Source organism: Oncorhynchus tshawytscha, linkage group LG08, assembly GCF_018296145.1.
Source record: "Oncorhynchus tshawytscha isolate Ot180627B linkage group LG08, Otsh_v2.0, whole genome shotgun sequence".
NCBI classification, from domain to species: Eukaryota; Metazoa; Chordata; class Actinopteri; order Salmoniformes; family Salmonidae; genus Oncorhynchus; species Oncorhynchus tshawytscha.
The window spans coordinates 28,836,333-28,849,026 of record NC_056436.1 but is presented as its reverse complement, the minus strand read 5'-3'; the positions used below and the strand labels follow the sequence as shown (position 1 = coordinate 28,849,026).

General features: G+C 41.9%; 2 protein-coding genes and 1 pseudogene across 4 annotated transcripts; 1 reads left to right on the top strand and 2 right to left on the bottom strand.

Moving 5' to 3' along the window:
• Positions 1 to 83: 83 nt before the first annotated feature.
• On the bottom strand, positions 84 to 1,468 carry acyp1 (acylphosphatase 1, erythrocyte (common) type). Of its 3 annotated transcripts, none has more exons than XM_024430139.2 (3): positions 1,374 to 1,468; positions 848 to 937; positions 84 to 509 (listed from the first exon to the last, which is right to left on the bottom strand). In XM_024430139.2, the coding sequence occupies exons 1-3, from the start codon at positions 1,374 to 1,376 to the stop codon at positions 291 to 293; spliced, it is 312 nt and encodes a 103-aa protein (XP_024285907.1). In that variant the 5' UTR covers positions 1,377 to 1,468; the 3' UTR covers positions 84 to 290. The 3 variants fall into 3 exon arrangements, with proteins under 3 accessions (XP_024285907.1, XP_024285906.1, XP_024285908.1); XM_024430138.2 differs by having other exon boundaries at positions 848 to 933; positions 1,374 to 1,467; XM_024430140.1 differs by lacking the exon at positions 1,374 to 1,468 and adding an exon at positions 1,156 to 1,350 and having other exon boundaries at positions 848 to 933.
• A 46-nt stretch (positions 1,469 to 1,514) lies between these two features.
• Positions 1,515 to 5,271, top strand: LOC112256704 (zinc finger CCCH domain-containing protein 13-like). The gene is made up of 3 exons (XM_024430137.2): positions 1,515 to 1,709; positions 1,886 to 3,498; positions 3,608 to 5,271. The coding sequence occupies exons 1-3, from the start codon at positions 1,655 to 1,657 to the stop codon at positions 3,836 to 3,838; spliced, it is 1,899 nt and encodes a 632-aa protein (XP_024285905.1). The 5' UTR covers positions 1,515 to 1,654; the 3' UTR covers positions 3,839 to 5,271.
• Positions 5,272 to 7,915: 2,644 nt separating this feature from the next.
• On the bottom strand, positions 7,916 to 10,738 carry LOC112255762 (annotated as a pseudogene).
• Positions 10,739 to 12,694: the final 1,956 nt, after the last annotated feature.

The window sequence follows — 12,694 nt, the reverse complement described above, 5'->3', positions numbered from 1 at the left end:
TAGAGGACTGAATATTTTAGTGTGTGAAGCAAGATCAAACACGCCTTAAATCATCAAGCAAGAAATATACAATTAAATTGTGTTAAATATTTTATTTTAGTTGTATTTTAAATATTACACATTAACACACAATTCAGAGTTAAGGCCTAACATACATTGAAATAAGTTTAAATTATTTACAGTACATTTCTAAAGCTTTCCATTTCAGGAACTCTCAGGAACAATCCTCATTTTAAATAACAAGTATATCTCACACGTTAGTTTGGAATGTAATACTGTATGAAATAAATTCAAGGGCGAACTATTTTGAACGTTGAGTGATCCAAACTCTTGACGTTCTTCTCATTCTTGAACTCTGCTTTGATGATTTGTGACTTGGGGCTCCCAGTGGACTTCAGCCAATCCTGCATCTGTCTCACCTTGTTGCTTGGACCTTGAAGCTGCCCCTGCACAGTTCCTGCCTCTGTGTTCTGCACCCAGCCGACCAAACCTAGCTTTTTCCCCTCTGCCTGAAAAACACCACCAAATATGGCAGAAGGAGAGGTCATCATTACTCAGGAGTACTTCCTTGAAGAGCCACAAGGTATACATATTTTTTATTCCAGTTCAGCACTACAACCCCTGATGTGTCTCGGCCAGGACCTCCAGGCCAGGGCTGCTTACTCCTGCTAACATGACTGAGTGACAAAGAAATGAAATGAAGCACATCATACAGCTGAAAACATAAATGAGTAGCTATGAAAGTATGCTAATTGACCATGTGTTACTAAGCATAGGTATGAAACATGACTTTCAAATGGCAAATAATAATAATGGCTTATGTCCTACTGTTGTATTGTATTCTTACCTGAGTGCATTTTCGAAAAAATACACCTTGAACTCTCCCAAATATTTCATAATCTACTGAAATCATCTCTTCAGTAGACATCCCAGCTGTCTTAATGAAAAGCAAAACAATATATCAATATTTTTGAAGGGTTCAATTCAACACAAATGCGAGTAGCTACCTAGATAGTTTGGCCAATCTAGCTGTTTTACTTTTGTTATACCTATTTATTAGTCTCAGACATCCCAGACCTAGGGAACATTGCGGTCTGCCTAGAGACTACCTATTTATTGTAGTTAGCTAGTTGCAGATGTAACTAGGTTACTTACAGCTTCACCAAACAGCATGCTTAGCCATAGCTTTGGGACACACCGTCTGTGTACAGACTCCCTGTGTTGTGTCCCAAAGCTAGTTTAGCCTCCACTTTCATTACTGTAGCTAGCTAACTAGCTTGCTAACCTGTGATCTTCATTTGCCCCTTATCAGTGCAATTAGAACAAGCGCATAATATTGTCATTGTTTATATAGCTAGTTTACTAAATCATACCATAGCTCAGCTTTCTCCAAAATGGTTTGGCAGTTTGGAGATTCATTCAGACAGCTATTTTTCGTAACATCCGGTCAATGCTTCCGGATGACAGCACTGCACCAATCAGAAAACGTTAACAAAATACTTTGTTTCTAGGCAACTGATACCAACAAAACAGGTGCCAAGTGTGTGCATGTTGCTACTTCTGTCAACATTTTCCACATTTTGGAGATATTCACAACCTAATTTTAAAGAAGATAAGTCATGTCTTGGAGTAGCCATTGCTAAGCTGTAGTGAAATGCTGAAAGAGAATCACAAAGAGAAATCTGCCAATTCAAGAAGGAGAGCAGCTGGTGAGTCAATTCATGTAACGTTTAGCTAGCTAAGTCATATAGTTAGCTAGCTAGGCCTCATCTTCTCAACAAGTAAAATCAACTCATAATCATCTATTTCTTTGGGGGTATAATTATGCATCGGTTGCAAATGGCTCAGCATCCTCACCCTGACCCTTTTCTTTTATTGGATAAAGAAGTGATATTGGAAAAACTCCCACCTGTGAAGGACCGCTCAAGAGCTTTGCATCACCCTTTGAAACATCAGACCAGCCTTCGAGAGCAACCTTTTGAGGATCATAGACCAAGGGAAAGGACTGCCATGAATGAATGGCAGCAACCGTATTCCCAAGAGACATTTCCTCAATCCAAATATTCCTCCCAAAGCAGAACACATAACTCAGCAAGGACAAAGTATGTTTACCCTGAAGAACCAGGTGATATTGTGTCTGGGGGCAAAGCAGATGGAGTGGACAAGGCATTTTCACTGAAGCCTGTTTACCATAAAAGAACTCTAATCATAGATAGGTTGAGTAATGACGAGGTAGCTTGTAAACCTAATGAGTTCCAAAGACTCCCTCCGTATTTTCCCTCGCCACCACATGATCATTCAGAGTATGATAGAAGAAGTGGCATAATAAGCCATAGAAGGCCGGCTGAGGATCCTTCACCATCATTGGAAGAGAACACAAACAGCAGAAGGGTTGCTGGGTACAAACGATCAAAGGGAGAGCAGCAGAGGCTGGATTATGAGCGGAGGATGGCAAGGAAAATTGAAATGGATAAACTAATACTTCAGGAGAAGCTGTTGAAAACTCAGGAAAAAGTGAGAGAAATGCAGCAGAGGGAGAGAACTGTCTCAGGTGATAACACTAAGAGGGCAGAGAGGCATATTAGGAGACCAGTGGAAAGAGAAAAGGAGTGTATCGAGAGCAAGGTGTCCTCAGCTGAGCAGAGAAGGGAAAGGGAGAGAGTTCACGAGATGGAAAGGAGGGAGAGGTTGATGATGAGGGATAAAAGCCGGGAGGATATTGAGTGGCAGAGAGAGAAAAGAGAAGAGTTAAATAGGGAGAGAAGAGAGAAGAAGAGGGCACTTGCAGAAGAGTGGGAGAGGTTGGAAAGAATGGAAAGGGAAATTGTGAACAAGCCAGAGTGGAGTAGAGACAGGAGGGCTGAGAAGGACCTAGAGCAACAGAGGGAGAAAAATGGAGAGTGGAGCAGGAGGGCTAGAGAAAGGGAGAATGAAAAGGATACAAATTGGGAGAGGGAGAAAATATTTGAGAGGAATAGGTGGGAGAGGGAGAAAGTGAAAGAGAGAGAACGAAATGGGGAGAAGGTTGAGAAGAAAAGAGACTGGGAGAGGGAGTATAAGTGGGAAAGGTCTTCTAGAGAGAGGTATGTTTCAGCTGATGATAAGAGGAAGGAGCGTGACATATTTCATAGAGGGCTGGATCAGGAGGGACAGCTTAAAACTGCACATAGATCAGTGCCAGGGAGCCGCAGTAGCATCAATTGTAGAAAAATATCTCGAGAAGCTTCCCACACATCACCCTCGGTTCACCGCCAGTCAAGTCGGCTACTGCAAGTGGAACTCAGCCCAGTGGAGAGTGCTGACAATGCTTGCCTCCAGCTCATCCCTTGCAGGATTTGCCACAGAAAATTTGCTGCAGAGAGACTAGAGAAGCACCTTCAGGTCTGTGAGAGGATGCAGCGCTCCAGCCGCAAAGTCTTTGACTCCTCCAAGTACAGGGCCAAGGGAACTGACCTGGAAGAGTTCATGAAAACCAACTCAAGAACCAAGTCTCCTGAGGTAAGAGTTTTTCCCCCAATTTCTTTAATTTGAGGAAATAAATGGTATTTTTCTCATTTCTCATGCCATTTCTGAACCCTGGTTAATATGATTTTGGCTTGATTTACAGCTAAAGAAGAGCAACTGGAGGCAGAAACACGAGGCATTCATTCGTAATCTGCGCCAAGCCCATGTTCCAGCAACAGGTGCTTTGCATCCCCAACCACCTATCCAAGACAATGATGATTATGTGACCTGCCCTCACTGTGCCCGCCGATTTGCCCCTGGGCCAGCAGAGCGACATATCCCTAAGTGCCAGAACATCAAGAGTCGCCCTCCACCTCCCCGCCACCGCCGCTGACAAAACCAACTAATTTGCAATGTTTATAAAAAAGCATTCAAAACTACATTTTACATTTGAGTCATTTAGCAGAAGCTCGACCTACAATTAGTGCATTCATCTTAAAACAGCTAGGTGTGACAACCACATATCTCAGTTATAATAAGTACATTTTTCCTCAATAAAGTAGCTATCAGCAAAGTCCGTGCTAGTAGGGGGGAAAAAGTCAAGAGCAAATGTTAGTTCACAAAAGGCAATTATTTTGTTTATAAAATTGTAAAAAATTTGGGGGGGGGAGGGGTGCTGTGGGATTATTTAAGAAACTTTTGAAGAGGTAGGGTTTCAGATGTTAAAACTAAAACCCTGATGCAATTTGTTGCCTAAAAGCCTCTGCATTAACTTACATTCTTATAGAGCAAAATGTACAAGTATGGCGTTGTGGTTTAGTATGAGAGTATTTAGTTTAAAATAACATGTTTGTTCAAAAGAACATTTTGAATTGTATAGTTTTTACACATTTTTCACACTGCCTTTGAAGTGGGGGGGAACTAAACTATTTAGATGTCATGTCTAAATTGTAAATACTGTAGCAATACAGTATCAGATACTGCCGAACAAGATTGACAGTCTGCAAAAGGGTTCAAAGAAAATGAAAACCAACAAGAACAATTGGTGGATTTTGAAGCACAATAAAAAATATAAAAAATTGCTTTGTCTATAGTGTTTAGTTCATTTCAAAATTCATCTGACCAAAATGGGTTTAAATTTATTTTACATGAAGCATAACACAAAAGTGTCTCTATGAATGGTGGAACGTAAGACCACTAACGGTACAGCAACGCCATTTTATAATGTTGCATAAACTAAGCTAAACTAAGCTAAGCCATTGGAAGAAAATAATATTGCAAAAATACAGTATAGATGTAATATTTCAACATTAAACAAACTGTATAAAAAGCATAGCCTATTCTTTCTATTTGTGCACAATTCTTGGTTTAAGAGTATGCAAAAGCACTAAGGCATAAGGACGTTTTTCTCTTGCACTGATTAAGGAAATTCCACCAGTGTTGTGTACTGTATCAATTAACTGCACACCAACCAAGAGTTGCAAGCCGTTGGTAAAGGACACTTAAAACACACACACCACCCAGAGTAAACAAATATACAATGTGAATATTACACTTTTCACAAATAGTGTCAAAAGGATGAATCAATACTCAAAAACAGGATGAACACAAAGACAATATAAACCTGAAAAAGAAACAGTTGAGAAAACATTTAATAGAAGAAACAAAATATTACCATTAACTTTACGAAAACAAGCTTTTCTACATTCTAGGAAGAGAACTGTACTAATGACATCACCTTTTACAGAAGGAAGATTAACCATAAAATGACAATTTCCTCCACTTAAATACTGGTTAAAACAAATTCAAGGTTATCATCTTAAGGCAATAAAAATAAAAGATTGTCTATATTGAATCAGTAGTTTGAGTTATGTAAGTGAAAATGTTAACACTAAATACTTCTTTGGTAAATTAGATGTAAGAGAGACAATATTTGGTATACCTTTGGCTATTTGAAATAGTATTTAGGCTTTTAGTTTTACAGCATCACATATGAAGAACAGGGCTCACAGGGCTTTCGAAATTAAATTAACAAAAAATAAGTACTTGAAATTCACATTGGAACATACTTTTGTGAGTATATATAGTGTATGTGTACACCCCTTCAAATGAGTGGATTTGGCTATTTCAGCTACACCCAGTGCTGACAGGTGTATAAAGTGTGCAAAGTTGTCATTAAGGCAAAGGGTGGCTACTTTGGAGAATCTCAAATATAATACTATTTTTGCACAGGGTCACCGCAACTCATTGCATATAGGATAGGACAGTTTTTGCTCACGGATTTGCCCCAGCAGATCTGTCCCCATCATGGTTGGAGGCTCCTCTCTGTCCTGCCACAGGCCTGTGATCGGATTGGTGGTTGCTGTTCTTTTCAGTTCCTGCTTTGCACAGGGTCAGATGGTTGATTGCTGACCAGAGTCTCTCGTTCTCTTTGAGCTGGTCACTGAACTGTTATGAAAGAGAACTCTTGATAAAACTTGTCTGCATAGCAAATGGAGTTAATCAGTCTAGCATAGGGACTCGAGTCAGTGTTACTACACAACTTTGCCTACAGGGATCACTACAGGTGCTGGGTTGAATAAAGAGAACATACAGAAACAAAATCAATGAATGTTACAGTTATATCTAAGCCAGTGGAGGCTGCTGAGGGGAGGACGGCTCATAATAATGGCTGGAACGGAGTCAATGGAATGGCATACAACAATACCATTGGCATCAAACACATGGAGACCATGTGTTTGATACCATTCCAGCAATTCCACTCTAGCCATTACCAAGAGCCCATTCCCCAATTAAGGTGCCACCAGCCTCCTGTGACCTAGGCCTATTGGCTACATTGAGGTTCTATCAGGCATTAGTGCGTAAGCCTAAGCTTTATGTGCGCCAAATAGCCTGCACACTGATCGCCAAAAGCTTTTGGGAATGGGCAGAAAAAGTTCATGTCTATCCACTGAGAGAAAAAGGCCAATGTCAGAGTTTAATTCAATAAGAGATACGCTATGAAATGGTGTTGAAAATAAATAGAAGGGAGGGGCCAGAAAAGTTGTTTGGGAAAGATTTGGTGAAGTGGTAAAATACTTATTGTTTTCAATTGTGTTATTGACTTGTTTATTCCATGTGTAACTATGTTGTTTGTGTCGCACTGCTTTGTTTTATCTTGGCCAGGTCGCAGTTGTAAATGAGAACTTGTTCTCAACTCGCTTACTTGGTTAAATAAAGGTGAAATATATATATTTTTAAAAGACAATGATAGCATGTTATATGTGATGATTGTGAGGCGCTACACAAATTCGACAGTCACAAGACGAGACTTCAAATAAGCCTATGGCACGTCAAGGGAACTGTAGCCTACTGTTCAGATGGGTCAGATGGAAACTGACTGTAGGTCTGTAACCACAGTTTTAATATTTCTTGCAGCAAATTGACACACCAAATGTACATTGACTCGACAACTGGAGTGGAGAAATACGATGTATTTCATCATCTTGAAGGTGTCATCTTGAATGTGAATGTGCAGTTAGCACCTCTACAGATGGTATCTATCTTTATCAGAATCATACAAGCTGATTGTGTTTCCACCACATAAAAGATGCATCCAAGCCAAACTGAAATCTGATCAGAAACATGTTTGGTTTGCTCTGCAAAAGAAGCAGAGATGACAGAGACAACTTTACCAATGTCAACTAGATTGAAGCCTTCCTTCTACCATTTATGACATTATTCTAGTGAGCAAGTGTTTATTTAGTATTCTAGGGCAACATATAATGACAGAAGAGAAGCTGCACGCATCTAATTATAGACAAGTTGACTAACAAATAGCCTACTAAAATGTCAGCAATTATAAGAAACATAAATTACGCAAAAAAACAATCCTCCACCCCCTGTCAAAAAACGTTCTACCTTCTGACTGTAGCCTACGGTGCATTTTTTATATTTGTGGGTTAGGGTCAAGTGTGGGGCCTCAGATTTTCACTTAATCATATATAAAAAATGATTTGCAATTGTGAGCAGGGGCAGGTGAACAAACAACTGACCCAGGTACCACTAGTCTATAGTGAGTAATGCTTACCTGCTTCTGTAACAACTGACCTGGGTACCACTAGTCTATAGTGAGTAATGCTTACCTGCTTCTGTAACAACTGACCTGGGTACCACTAGTCTATAGTGAGTAATGCTTACCTGCTTCTGTAACAACTGGATCGGTGCCTCTTCGTGATTGACTGTCTCTCGAAACTGTAAAATAAAATGGCAACAACTACAGAGAAACACAGAACAAACAAGCAACTGCACCAGAATACTGTCTCAACTAGCCTTGTGCTGTAACAATGTGTGTAAGGGGTTATCTTGCACATACCTCTGCTACCTCATTACTTGGAGCAAGTTGGTGCCTCCCCTTCTACAGGCTCCTGCCTCCTCCAACCCGTTGACCCCTTCACAGCCCATACGAGCGGTCTAAAGAAATAACACTTGGTTAGGTTGAGATATTAGCGCTGGGGATGTAGTCAGGTGCGTTTGTCATAACCGAGAGGCTTTTCTCAGTGGCAGCAGCAGCCTTCACCTCCTGCAGGTCATCATAGAGCAGTGTGGCGCTCTGAGAAAGAAGGAGCCAGTGGGCCAGGTATTCAGCCTCTGGAATCGGGATGAACTCTGCATCCTGTAGTTCCTGTTAGGGAGGGACACCAACATTCAGTGGCCATAACCCTCTTTGTTCAGGCTTTTATTATGCTTGTTGTTTTGAGTACAAACATGGCGCAGCCAGACGGGGGAAAGAGCTGTCGCAAGTCTGGTTCATCAGAGACGTTATGGAGGTCTTGATGTGTCGCTCGTCTGTGTCATCCTCCTTAGTGCCCCCCCAATCACCCTTCATGTAGCCCTGGCTCACTCTCCAGATCCACAGTCGAGGTAGAGGCCTGGCCCAGGCCTTAGTGTGAACCGACAAACACCAGGACACACCATGTGGTCAGTACAGTACCACACTGGTATAAAAACTATTGACCTGTTCAGATTGTGAATGTAATGACGAAGTAACCAGAGAGACCATGGCCATCTTACTTACCACTGCCAATTAAAAGTCCACTGCTGTTTGAGCAGATAGTTTTAGAGTTGAGAACCTTTTCTGTAAACAGGGAACATAATCAATCTCAACTGTATTTTTCAATAAATTATTAGCTGGTGTTAGAACAGAAGTTTAGTGGCTAACCCATGATGAGAATGGTGTGCCAGCCGTGACAGGAGTGGTATGGCACATGGTGGAGGGAGCCTAAAATGGGTTGTGGTAAAGCATTCCCAGGCATCCGTTTCCTGCTTTTCCCCAGGCAAAGATCTGACTGTCTGAAAGGATAAGATATTAGCCAATATCCTTCTAGAACCTAAACAGGGAATCTACCGGTACTCCATTAGATTGAGTCCTACTTTTGTAGCTCAGAGCAGAGGACTCCCTGCTAACAGAATAAAGCAAAGAAAAAAAACAAGCACCACAACTCTAAGCTGCATACACACATTAAACAGCATATTCAACAACATGCTGCAACAGAGAATGTTGAAGTTTAGTTGTTTTTCTGACCCTCTGTGGCTGCGATGGTGTCCGCAGGACACTTTGCTGACCACCTCCCCTCCCCCAAAAGACCCCAACAAGAGCTGGATGCCCTGGTGCTTCTTGAAGTCCTTCACACCAAGCTGACCATAATTTTTTGCAGCCAAAGGTCATCAGCCTGCAAGGTCAGAGTTCAGTCAGAACCATGTCTTGATATAAAATTCAACATACTTTCAATTGGGGATCAGAAAAAAAGAGCAGAGTCTGGTAGCTGTACAGTTGATGGCAGCAGTGTGGATCTTCCCAGCAGAAATTACTTGCATCTTATACCTGGCCAGCTGCTTGACCAAAGTGAGTGTAATGGTGTATGGTATCCTCTGGTAGGCCTGATATATATATATATATTTTTTTTTAACCATTATTTTACTAGGCAAGTCAGTTAAGAACAAATTCTTATTTTCAATGACGGCCTAGGAACAGTGGGTTAACGGCCTGTTCATATTGAAGGAAGAAAACTTAAATCTCCACCATTAATTGCATTATTCCTTATTTTAAAGCAATGAGAAGAGTCTGTGTGGATCCTAGTATGTTGAATGTGATGCTGTACCTCTCCAGGAAGGTTTAAGGTTGATTGTTGTTCCCACAGGCCAGGACTTTGCCAGAAGGTTCCATCAAGGCCACAGATGAGATACTGGCTCATTTGGGAATCTCCACCTGTGAACGCCAGACGATACACAACATTATGTTTCCTATCGATTTAAATGGTGCATTCAAACACATTTTCATTAATTTGTCTGGATGATGAAATGGAGACGTCATTGCCCCTTTCCCCATGAGCAGAATTAAATGATATGTTCAAGCTCTCTGCTGGAAACTAGAGGGCAGGATCTTACTTGCATGAGGGAGTTATAGTCATCCTCACAGTCCTGGCCAAGACTGAGGAAAAGGCCAACTTCATAAAGGAATTATGTCCTTCATCATAGCTCCATCTACTGGCAAGATAAGGTGGGACAACGGATATGGAGCTTGAGGGAGGCATGGTGGTAGACATACAGTACTGCTGTGTAGCCCAGTATACGCTGTTCTGGTACATACCGGGCTCTCCACAGCCCCAGGAGTAGATGTCTCCCCTGTGGGTCAGCACCACCACATGGTTGTCTGCACAGGACACCTGCCTGACAGGCCACACCTCTAAGAATTCCAACAGCACAGGCTCTAGCACCTACATCCCCTGCTCGTTCTCCACTCCAATACAGCCATAGCAGTCAGAACCAAACATGTACATCAGGTCCTCATCTGAAACGAAACAGCATGTTGTCAAACTAGACCAAATCTGTCTGAATTGTATTGGTGTTGTAAAAAGACAGAAACCGAGCCCTCCCACTGTAAACATCCTATTCTACTGGAGTAGTGCTCCACACAGACAGACCAGTGACACAGGCAGTGAAATCAGCTCCACAAGCGACCTGACGGATGGCCTTTCCCTGCAGCCTCTCAACCTTGTGTGGCTGCTGGTACGAGGCCTGGGCCCCATTGGCCCACCATCTTGGACACAAATGAAACCACGACATCAAGATCACATGTTTAATCAACAAAAAACAACTTTAAAGTGCTCAAAATGTTTTTTCTGCCTTGGACTTATAGGAACATGGTACTCACAGCCCAAGTGTGCAGCTATTTCTCCACGGTAACCACAGCAAAGTGGGTCTCCCCTGCACACACATGCTGACCTCTGCTTTCACCTTTAAACACATCTGCCATGCTGATCCTCAACACTGGAGCTCCCCAGGGGTGCGTGCTCAGTCCCCTCTTGTACTCCCTGTTCACCCATGACTGCATGGCCAGGCACGACTCCAGCACCATCATTACATTTGCAGACAGTGATAACCGACAACGACGAGACCTAGCCGGGTGGTGCCAGAATAACAACCTATCCCGCAACATGTCCACATCACCAACAAACTAGAATTGTCCAAACACACCAAGACAGTCGTGAAGAGGCCACAACAAAGCCTATTCCCCCTTAGGAAACTAAACAGATTTGGCATGTGTCCTGAGATCCTCAAAATGTTATACAGTTGCAACTGGTGGTTGCATCACTGCCTGGTACGGCAATTGCTCGGGCTCTGACCGCAAGGCACTACAGAGGATAGTGTGTACAGCCCAGTACATCACTGGGGCTAAGCTGCCTGCCATCCAGGACCTCTACACCAGGCGGTGTCAGAGGAAGGCCCTAACAACTGTCAAAGATCCCAGCCAACCCAGTCATAAATTGTTCTCTGCTACTGCATGGCAAGCGGTACCGGAGTGCCAAGTCTAGGACAAAAAGGCTTCTCAACAGTTTTTACCCCCAAGCCATAAGACTCCTGAACAGGTAATCAAATGGCTACCCGGACTATTTGCATTGTGTGCCCCCCCAACCCCTCTTTTTACGCTACTGCTACTCTGTTTATAATATATGCATTATATGCATTATGTCATACAGTATACTCCAGCTATCCATACGGGCCGTCAGACACATGGCACTGCTCATGGTTACAATTAGCTATACACTCGCTGCTACCATTTTTCACACCTGCCTCCAAACAGAAGTCATGTCCCTGTGGCAGAGTGAAGAGCCATGGATGGAGCAGACTACAAATACAGCAGGCTTATGCCCACAAAGGGACAGAACAACCACACTGCTCTCTGGACTTGATTTGGTTTGAGTATCAAGTCTGCCCACCAAATCTGTTCACTGAATGTAATCAGCTCTGCAGTAACTATAATGACTGTGTGTTAACTTCATTCAGCACTACGTAATTGAGATCTACATGGTCAACATAACACCAGAAAAGCACAGCTTTCCAGGCTAATACTTACAATGTTATCACACAACTTTACAAGGTTTGTTTTAGTTAGGAAGATATTCAGCGTCTTGAAATCCCTTCAAGAGAAGAATAAAATAGGTCAGAAAAAAGAAAACTGTGACCAGACCTAATAATAAGGACTTTTGTATTCATAACCAACACAGCTTTACATACAACACAAATAATCAAAGCAGCTCATAGCACAATCATTGAGGAAAGTTTGGACCCAACCCTGGAATTGACCTCTACAGGATACCAGCCTTATGAATGTGAGCCACTGCAGAGGTAACTTGGTACAGGTACCATATGACAACCTAGGGGAATTTAAGATGTTTTAGATATTAAAAACTGGCAGGGAAAAGATGAAGTTGAATGCTCACAATTGTTCTTATCTAGAACAAAGTCAGAGCCATTGTGTGTAGGTACAATACACCCTTACATCATGTTGTGTTTCACTTTCATATCTCCTCAGTGAAGCGTTTCCCCTTGTGTTGGTTGATTTTATAAAAAGTATTTCCTCCTGAAATTGAATAGATAGTGGTCCCTTTCAATTGTTACTGTAACTGCCAGACCATTACAATTGGGGCAATCATATTTCAGTTGAGCCAATATCATTATCCCGTCATACAAAGTATCACATTTAATAAGGACACATAATAACACAGCTTTAATATCCCATGTGTATTTCATACAAATACACCACATTCAAGTGATAAGATGATGCCATATCTCACCATTACAATATTCAAGCTCAATGAGCAGAGTATCCTTGTCCATGAAATGTTTGAAGTAGGCTGTTGATGTTGTGCTGTAGGATGGAGAGGATGCTGATCTCATTTGTGATATCTTTATGCTCTTTATCTGAGAG

Bases quoted from the DNA above. Each gene is read 5' to 3' on its own strand.
- LOC112256704 (XM_024430137.2), top strand. From the start codon at position 1,655: ATGCTGAAAGAGAATCACAAAGAGAAATCTGCCAATTCAAGAAGGAGA. The intron at 1,710-1,885 runs GTGAGTCAATTC...TATTGGATAAAG, and splicing joins TTCAAGAAGGAGAGCAGCTG to AAGTGATATTGGAAAAACTC. The intron at 3,499-3,607 runs GTAAGAGTTTTT...CTTGATTTACAG, and splicing joins CAAGAACCAAGTCTCCTGAG to CTAAAGAAGAGCAACTGGAG.
- acyp1 (XM_024430138.2), bottom strand. From the start codon at position 1,419: ATGAATCTCCAAACTGCCAAACCATTTTGGAGAAAGCTGAGCTATG. The intron at 934-1,373 runs GTATGATTTAGT...TCATTAAGACAG, and splicing joins TTGGAGAAAGCTGAGCTATG to CTGGGATGTCTACTGAAGAG. The intron at 510-847 runs GTAAGAATACAA...GGTGTTTTTCAG, and splicing joins TTTTTCGAAAATGCACTCAG to GCAGAGGGGAAAAAGCTAGG.